The following is a 9,792-nucleotide window of genomic DNA, read 5'->3' as shown; positions in this document are numbered from 1 at the left end:
TTTCAGCTGTCAGAAAACCCCAGTACCTTCACTTTCTGGTAATGACTGCAGAGAGAGCCTGGGAACTGGATGGTGGGGTGGAGGACCCATGGGGGCTGGGGAACTCGGGCAGTTCACATGGCTCGGGGGACACTTCCTCGTCTATCCCACCACACTGGTGGTGGAGAAGGGGCGGGCCAGCCCTGTATTTCCCTGCTTGCAGGACAGCCCAGAGCTCTCGGGAATGGGCTCCAGTTGGCCCTTCCCAGCTGTCCGCAGTGACCCGGCCGGGTCCTGAGGCCTCTGTCCAACCCTGCCTATCAGTAGTTTTCCTCGGGCCTCACGGATTGCTTCTCTGATGGTATCCTGTGTTTGCCCTCTACCTTATGTGATTCTGTTATTCTTACGATAATCGTAACCTGAAGTTTATCTCCCTGTATAAGATGATAGGTGATTTGTAGTTGCTAAATAAAACCTCCAGACCTTTGAAAGCCTCCAGGAGTTCCTTGCATATGTGACAGGTCCCTAGGGAGATCTTAAGGGTGGATTTGGAGTAAAGCCAAATGGCGCGCCTTGGTGGCACGTGCCTGTAATCCCAGCACTTGGGAGGCTGAAAATGGGAGTCCAACCTGTGTAGTGAGACCCAGATGTGTGGAGCTCATGTTCCTCCCTTTTGGTCTTTTGAAGGTTAGAACAGCTGTCTGTGTATCCAGAACACACGCAGAGGTAAGCAGGGCAGACTACCCCTGCCCCACCAGAAGCAGCGCGGCTTGGCACGAGAGCACCCTGCCGGAGACCTCGTGTGTCCGGGTCTTCCCCGCCTCGCCCTCTCCCAGCGCCCCCTTTTCGTCTCCTAGAGCACAGTGAGCCCGAGGGCATGCAGCGCGTCTTATTCGAGATGGGTAACTTGGTATCTCGCTCCGAAATGTCTCCCACCTTGAGATTCCTTTTTAAAATTGAGGCCATTTTAAAGTGGAAGCTTTAAAAATGTAAAAACGATTTTCCTTTGTAATCATTTTGGACTTAGTGTAAAGGTAGACAGTGTGGAGGCTGGCCTCAGAACAGAACTTTATATTTTAGCCCAATATTCCAGCTTGGGCTGGCTAGATAGCTCAGTGGGTTAAAGTGCTTGCTTAGGCAGATGCAGCTGTGCTGATCTGGCACTTGGGCTGGGCGTGGAGGCGCGCGCCTGTAATCCCAGTGGACGTGGAGACGCGCGCCTGTAATCCCAGTGCTTGGGAGGCTGAAAAGAGGAGGATCGCTGGGAGTCCGATCTGTCTAGTGAGACCCTGTAGACTCTGTACTAAATACATTAAACAACAACAAACTATTCCAGCTTGTTTTTTATTACAAGAGGAAAAGTAGACAGATGTGCCATATGTCCAGGTCTTTAGCAGAGTCAAAGCAGACGTCTAGACTTGAATTCTTGAGCGCCCCAAGCAGGGAAGCCCGGATGTGCCGCGGCACCAGCGGCAGAGCAGTAAAGGCTCCAGAGGCCCATGAGCAAGGCCTGGGGCCGATTTCAGCTGCTGCTTCCCGCACCCCACCTTCACCCCCATTACCAAAAGGACAAAGGACTCCAGCCCTAGTGGTGTGGCAGTCCTGCTCATCTGAACCCCCTAATATGTGACTACTTGGAGAAAACTCAGAAGAAAAATAGGCTGTTGTGAGAAGCATGTGACCTTCTCCAGGAATGATCTGACCCTCAATAGACAAAATTGGAGTGATTTCCAGAGGATCTAGACTTCTACTATAACTAGTGGTCTAAGTATTGTTTTCCACCTGCTACAATCCTTAAGAAAGACCATATATAGGCAGCAGCATGAGTTCAGGCTGGTGAAGTACATGCCTGAGACAGCACTGAAGATGTGGGTACAGATGTGGCACCCACGTGGGTTCCTGACTGGCTGTATATCAGGGTCACGGGAAGCGTGATGATACGGTTCCTTGCCTGACTGAGGAGAAAACGCATAAGGAAGTCAGTTATGAAGAACTTAGAGACCCTGGCCAGGAGAAAGAAGAGAGGCCTGCCCTGTTCGAGGACATCTAACTGAAACTAGAGCACTTGTGCACCGGCAGGGCAAACTTTATTGGAAATGTTTTATTACCAGTCTCCCCAGAGATTGGTAGACAGCTTCACTAGCAAGTTGTAGGTTCTCAGGCCCCTATTAATGAACTTTTAAACTGAGAAGGCCCAAGAAAAACAATGGCAGGCACAAGAACAGCCTGAATAATTGCATGGGCTTTAGAAAATAAAAACCCGCCTTCTGAGAAGCTCGAGGACTCCACATGCAAAGAGGGAGCCTATGAGACCAGACGGCTGCTGACTCTGGAGACTGAAGATTCAAAAGCTCAAAGAGCCCGCCAGAGGCTGGGTGTGCCCCTCTGCACAGACAAGACCCTGAAAGGGAAGAGGCCAGCTGCTTCCAGTTGATGGTTATGGGAGCTGGAAGGTGTGCAGGGTTTCCCCAAGCCCCTCAGTGTTGACATCACCCTGAAGAACCTTGGGTAACTTGATGTGGCCAACAGTAATGCTCATTTTCTTTTGGATCCTGGGGCATCATTCTCCTTGCCTTACTTGAGTCCCCTGAACTCCCTCTTGGTAAAACCTGGGTTGTGACTGGTGTTGATGTATGCGTAAGGCCAACTACTTTACGGAAACTTTAACCTACAGGTTTGGGGAACTTTGGTTTTTATAGCAGCTTTCCTACTTTTTCCAGAATGTTCTAACCCAGTGTTAGGAAGATAATTTGTACCTCTTTAGGAGCAACTTTTTTTTTCAATTCTAGTTATCACCAAAATATTTACTTCCCCTTTTGGGAGCATTAGCAGCAGACCTACTAGACAATACAGAGATAACTGGAAATTTTATTGCAGCTGTATCCACTGAAATGCCAGAAGAGGAAGAGTATGTTCAGCCTGCTGTCATTCTTTGGGAAACCCAAATACTCACCCTTATAAATGACAGCAGCTTTTGAAAGCAGAGGGACAGTCTGGCCTTCACCCTCTAATTTCTAAATTTCTCAAATGTGGTCTTTTTGTCTGTGGTCAGTATCTGGGCAACACTGCATCCTTCCAGGGCTAAGGCAGCACCAGGCAGTCCAAGATCTGTGGGCCAGGACACACGCTGTAAAGCCACCCTGTCCTGCAGGTCCCGCCCCAGGTGCTGTCTTAGCCCAAGTACCAAGGGAGAAGCCACGTGGCTCAGCGTCTCAAATCTTAAGGCTGCTGCCTCCCCCCCCCCCCCCATGCGGTGTTTGCTTCTCACCAGCCCGCTCATGCAGTAACTGCTTGGACAGCTCTGCCTCAGGTCAGTGACAGGCCCACTCATTTGCAAATGCTCTGGCAGAAGAATTAAGGCCTCTGAAAACTGGAGCGCTACTGCGTGCAGCATGTAGGTGCTCTTCCCTATAGCTTCAGACACTGCATGCGGATGGAAATGCTGTTAGGAGTTTTAAATTCCTCGGGGCTGCAAGACACTGAGTGTTCCTGCAAAAAAGGCTCATTTAGCTCAGCAAAAAGTTGCATATCTAGGACCCAGTTTAATCACAGGGAGCCAACTCTAACCCCTAAAAGAAAGGAGACTTTAAGACCAGGCTGTCTTGGCTTGGCTTTTCTGACGATGGCTGGTGTGGATTTCCAGTTCTGGATTTCCAGTTCTGGATACGTAGCATCTCTCAGACCACACATGGGCCTGACTGAAATGGACTGGAAGGTGGCAAGAGGATTTGCAAAAGCTCAAAGACTGGTTGTTTGGTCCAGTTTTAAGAATTTCTGATTTAGACAAGCTCTTCACCCTGTATGTAGCTGTTATGGTTTGTGTCTAGTTGTCCCCCCAAAACCTTATGCAGTCATGGGTCGGGGACTTGCAGAGTTTGAGATTAACTCATGATGAAGGCTGGGATTATGGGTGTGAGTACTATACCCAGCCTGGGACATATGAGCCAGAAAGCAGCTTAGGGGAGACAGACTTGCTCCCTGCAGCCACTGTTGCTGCTCCTCCCCTTTGCTCCCTGCTCTTTGCCGCACCAAGAAAGCTTGCCCTCTGCCACGTGCCGCTCTGTCTTGGAGCCAGGTGAGTATGGACAGAAACCTCCAGTAACTGTGAGCTAAATAGACCTCTCCTTCCTTCATTTTGAGTATTGGGTGTTTATCCCACAAGGAAGAGACTAACTGGGACAGCAGCCACAAGGGCCGAGCCCAGCCAGGGGGTTCCTCATTCACAGGTTGAGAGATTCCTCCCCTTGTGGCTGACTTTGCTAAATAGACTGTGTCACACGGATGGCCTGCGTGTGTGCTGGTGGGGGCTGCTACCGGATTCCTGGTTGGTGAAGCTGCTCGGTTCACTGTAGCACACCCTCTGTAGTCCAGACCCCCGTCAGGTCCCAAGGTCTTGCAGCTGGGGACGGCTATTAAACGCCATGCTCTCCTGTTAGTCTCCAGAGTTTACTCCCAAAGTGAGCCACATTGCACATCCAGCAGCCGTGCTTCCTGCCCAGGGGGAGACGGCCTGCTTCACTCCTGCACGGGGACCATACGGAAGGCCCACCCTCAGCACCAGCGCAGACTGGCCCACTCATGAAAGGCACTGCCTGAGCAGTGGGACTCAGTAGGCAGTTAGCCTCCAAAAGGGGAGTGAGACAAAGCCACTTCTTTCAGACACCTCAACCCAGTTACGTTATCTGGGCCTTACAATTGGGAAAGGCAGGCAGGTCAACATCCGCACTGTCTCAGATACGCGTTCTGAGTCCTTCCTGCTCATGTGACCACATGGGGAGAGGGGACCCTGGGTAGAAACAGCCCCCAGCTCCCTCCCAGAAGCTGCTCACCGAGGCAGCAGTGATGCACTGCGGTGACACCAGAAGGGTGGTTCTCTGTGATCAGAAAATGCCTCAGCAGATGGGTGCCAAGCAAGCAGCACTGAAGGACACACTGCAGGTGGCTTTAACAGTCTTGCACCCAAAGCTGAGCACAAGTGCTACCTGTTCAGAGCTTTGAAAGATGGGCAAGGCAGTGAGGGTATAAACCAGCAAGAGACAGCTAGTGGATTGAAGAGAGAATCACAGTGGGGACCGGGGAGATGGCTCAGTAGAATAAGCGCTTCCCTGGCAAGCACAAGGGCCCGAGTTCAATCCCCAGTTCTGCCAAAAACCCCAGTATTGTAACCTCAGGGTGACCAATGAAAAATTAATAAAGAAATGTGGGATTTATGCATTTAGGGAGGGAAGCACTGACCCTGGCCAGATCTAAGATTCAGGAAGTCACAAGGGCTTGCTCCCTTTGCCTCTGCAACAGTCCAGGAGGAAAAGTTGAGCCTCCACCTCTGCATGACCCAAAGCAAGGTGGGGTGCCCTTGCTGGAGCAAGTGGCAGCTAGTGTCAGGCTGAAGCCCCACGCGAATACAACACCTGGTTGGCGACTTGAGGGAACTATTCCAGAAGAAAAAGAAGACCAATTCAGGATAAATTAGGTAAATTTATTCTGCTTACCTGTCTCCCCTCACAACTATTCTGTGTCTGCTAAAATCAAAGTTGGGAAAATTCTATTTTATTTAACCCTTATTCTCCACTGCAAGAACTGATATTTTTGAGACAACAAAGTACAGTGTATTTATTATTGAAACTCCTACTGATTGGTTTTGAAACTGTCTCACTGCTATTTGTTTCTCAACAAGATTATTTTTAAAAACTGATGTTTTCCTTCACTAGGCCCAGCAACGTGCCAGAAACATCATCAGAGATGTGCGCTGGGTTCCAGGACGGCTCTTGGCTCTAGAGTACCTGAGCTGCCCAGGTGCATGTCTCTTCTTTAGGAAGATGGCTGAGTAATCTCAAAATTTTCAGTTACAGACTACAACAGTTTTGAAGCATGCTACCGTATCTGCCTCTCATTGGTCCATCTTTTCATAAAGGCCAAGAGGAAGAATTTTCCTCTAGCTATAATTAATACAGATAGGGCAATACAGAAACCCTCATGTACTCATACTGCTCAACAACCCCTGATGAAAGGTAATCTCCTACTTGAAATCAGTGTATTTTCAGGAGTGCACAAGGCCGACATCTTTGGGGGGGGGCAGCTCAGCCAGCCAGCACGCACCCCTTGTTGGGAACAGAGAGACCCAAATACACGGGACAGTGCCACCCAAAGTAGGGAGTGGGTTCTTACACAAAGCTCTGATCTCGCTATTGTGTGGAGAGAAGCTGATTAGAAAGTAAGAACTGGCGTAAGATGGCTCACCCCAAATGGTACCGGGTTCTGTGGAACAAACCTACATCCTCCGTTGCTTTCAAGGTGGATATAAAGACATGTATTAGGTTTTCTGTGGATTCAGGGTGCTTGGTTAAAACCACTGCTCAGTCTTGTGGCATTGGTGGACCAGACTAGTTTTTCATTGGTGTTATTCTCCATTTCATTCACCAAAAGGATCCCTGGCACCACATGCCCCAGAGCGTGCTGAGTGGGCCACCACTAGGCATGGTGACACTTGTCTGTAATCCCAGCACTGGGCAGGCTGAAAACAGAAGGATCACCGAGTTCGAGCTGCATAGTGGCACCCTGTTCCAAATAAATTGGGGGAAAAAAAAAAACCCTGAAGGCATAAGGTGGCATACTCAACCTCTTAGGGCCTGAAAAGACACTGCACAGCATATTTTGTTACATTTTTAAGTAAAAATGGTGAGAAAAGCCGTGGTATAGGACCGAATAGCTCTACATATTCGAACAGCGGCACGAGGTGGAGCCTGTTACCATTTGGACTGTGTACACTCCCGACAGCTCTGCAAACGCGTCTCCTGCGTCACGAAGGAGGTCTGTGTACGTGCAGTGTTAGGTCCTGCCTTGCTTCCCTCCCTGACTCGTGTTCAGGTTCTCTGGAGCAAGCCTGGTGGGAAAACTTGTTTTTCTGGCCGTGATACTGTAGGCAGGAATCCCTTTATGCTGTCGGAGCCCTGTCATGGTGGGCTGATGTCTCATCTGCCCCAACCTCATTTACACTGTCCAAAGGTGGTGTTTCTGTGGCCAACAGAACTGAACATTCCTGTGTCTCCTTCAGACACGTCAGGACAAGACATTCAGACCCTGGCTGGCCAGGCTCTGCCCCTCCTGGACATGAAGCAGGTACAAAGTGAGAGACCCCTGAAACCTGGGATTGAAGTCTCAGGTGGGAAGTGAGGGAAGACAAAAGAAACTTTAAAAAGTAGAAGAGAGACAAGGAAAATATAATTTTTAAAATACAAGCTGCAGCACTGGGACCTGAGCCCAGTTTAACACTGTGTCCTCTTTTATCCCACCCCAAGGAATTCCCTTCCCATTTTCCCTCCTCAAATGCCCTTTTACTTCTCACCTGTAAATAGGCTTTCTCCTGTGAACAGACCCTTGTGTGGGCCCCCGCCCCTCACACACACGGAGGAGGCCACGAGCGCCAAGCTGCAGGTTCCCATCGCCAGATAGCACACAGTCCCAGTTCGGAGCACCAGTGCTCTACTGTAGCGTTTCTACCTAATAAACCCTTCTCGGGCCTCTACCGGACACATCCTGAACTTTTCCGCAACAGAGCCAGGAAGCCGCAGGCCTGTTCTCTGGGCCGGCTGGTTGGGTCCTTGGCTCAGCGTCAGGAACTTAAGGCCCTGCTGGGGTGGGTGCAGCACCGTTTTCCATACCGAGAAAAGGCTCAGGCTTATGAACTGGTCCCAAATGTTTCACCTGTCAGGGCCTGGAACCAACACAAGTCCAACCCAGGTTCCGTGCATGGTGCCACCGGCCGGGACCACTGCCCAGACGGGGCTCTCCACCCGGAGCCCAGTATGAAGTGCTGAATTTCGGAAAACAGCCCAACTCCAAAGTGGCGACATGAAGAGCCGGCTCCCGGCCGCCTCCCCAAGGCCGCTTCTGTTTGGGATGCAAAGCGCAGGTGTGCTGGGCAAAGGCAAAGGGACACGCCTGTGCTCGGGCCAGGGGAGTCTGCTTGCTCTGAAATGGCACCCGCGCGACCTGGGGGAGAAGCCTGGGTCCTCCTGGCGCCGGGTGGAAGGTCCTGCGGGGTTGCTTTCCAGGGCCTTGGAGTCCGCAACAGAGTTGGGGAAGGCGCCGAAAGCGTGCGTTCGGAAGCAGATTGCTGAATGAGAGCCCCAGATGGAAAGGCTTCCGGCGGCCCTGAGGATAGGGAAAGGGGTCTTCTGTGCCCAAAATTCATATTAAAGGAGATACGGGGAAAGTTGTCCTAGTCACTTAGTTGGCCTCACATCAGTCAACTGTCCCACTGGGAAGCTCACGTGGCTTCTGGTTACATGTAAATAATCAGGAACAGTGCCTTTTGATTGGATGAGCTTAAATTTAAGCAAATGAGACTGAAAGTAGCAAATTTCTGATTGGTTCAGTGTAGGTTTTATTCAGACACTAAAAGCTTCCCCCCACCCACATTGGACACCGTGGGAGACCCAGTAAGGGGCCCCTAGCTTCAACCAAGGCTTCCTACAACCCCTAAAAAAAGGGGCAGGAAATGAATATAATTATTACCACGTGGACCAAGGCCCAGAGGCCTTATTTACAGAAAGCCTAGTAGGGGGGTCTTTCCAGGTTCTGGAGCGAGCTTTAAAAGAAACAGAATGTGCTTTGATTTAAAATTTTAAACTGTTTGGATTTGTTTCAATTATCTAATAAAATGTGAAATAAAAAAAAAATGGCTCGACACTCTTCTGAGACAGACTTCATCTCAAGAGAGCCTGGTTACAGGATGAGAGTGGTTCGCTAGGGTCCACGCCCAACCCGCGCCCGCGCTGCAGGCGCACCGCTTTTCAGGCCGTGGAGTCCGTACAAAGAATGCTTTTTTAGAGCAAGGACTTCTGGACCCATATTTTCTATTACAAAACAAAGCACGCAAGTCCCTCTTTTAAAAAGGTAACTCACAGTTATTGACGAAGCAAACCGAGAGGTCCGGCTGGGTCCAGCGGGCCCAGGCGATCCCAGGCCAGAGACCCCGGGACCGCATTTCCTCAAAACCAGCCGTTCCCTCCCTTCAGAGCCGGGTGAAAGGTCTGGTTAGGCTCAGCCTGGGTCTCCTTTCGGAGCACATCCCGCGACGTCTGCTCCTCCGCGGACACAAGCCTCCCGTGCGCGCCCGCGGGCTCGCAAGTCCGAGACCGGGCGGGCCAAGGTCCCCGTCGCGACGCTCCAGCCCCGCGCGCCTCCCCAGCTTCCAGAGTCTTCGTCACGGGCGCCGGGGACAAGACCGGCCGGGGCCAGGAGGCGCTCAGGCGCGCGCCAGCCGCGTCGCCGCGGCATCCTGCACGGCCGAGCCCGCCGCGCGCGCGCGCCCCAGCTGCCCCCGCGCCCCACGCACATCGTGTGTGCTCCGCGGCAGCGCGCTCGGAGGGGTCGCTCGCTCGCCCCGCCCTGCGGTCGGTGGTACAGCTCACGGTAGGCGGCCCCTACGCGCGTCCCCATCCGCGCCCGCGGCCCGCGGCTGGTCGTAGCCCGGGCCCCGGGGGAACGCAGCCGCAGGCGCGAGGTACCCCGGGACGTGGCCGTCTTGGGGCGTGGCGATGGGCGTGGCGTACTCGGGCCTGGCGCGCGCCAGGGGCAGGGCGTACTCGTGCGCGTCGGTGGGCCGGAAGGTGGAGCCTGCCCTGGCTGCCGCGTCAGCGCCTAGCGCGTCCTGGGGCGTCTGGTAACCTACAAGCGGAGGCGTCAGTTGGCGCCCCGGGAGCCCGCGGCCCTGAGCCCCGCTGCAGACCCTCGCGGCCGGCACGGCGGGCCCTGCGCGGAGCGAAAGCTGGCCGGGCCGAGGAGGACCCTGCTCGCTGGCCGGGCCTGCCC

At 52.6% G+C, this 9,792-nt stretch overlaps 1 protein-coding gene across 1 annotated transcript in view; it reads right to left on the bottom strand.

Annotated features, from left to right (window-relative positions):
* Positions 1-9,036: 9,036 nt before the first annotated feature.
* Dcbld1 (discoidin, CUB and LCCL domain containing 1) overlaps positions 9,037-9,792 on the bottom strand; it is a 70,697-nt gene continuing 69,941 nt past the window's right edge. The window contains exon 15 of the mRNA XM_023714288.1: positions 9,037-9,648. Coding sequence (XP_023570056.1) covers positions 9,389-9,648 — 260 coding nt within the window. The 3' untranslated portion in view covers positions 9,037-9,388. The remainder of the gene's footprint in view (positions 9,649-9,792) is intronic.

This window comes from Octodon degus, unplaced genomic scaffold (assembly GCF_000260255.1).
Source record: "Octodon degus isolate 3935 unplaced genomic scaffold, OctDeg1.0 scaffold00034, whole genome shotgun sequence".
Lineage (NCBI taxonomy): Eukaryota > Metazoa > Chordata > Mammalia > Rodentia > Octodontidae > Octodon > Octodon degus.
This window is presented reverse-complemented; position numbering and strand designations above follow the sequence as displayed.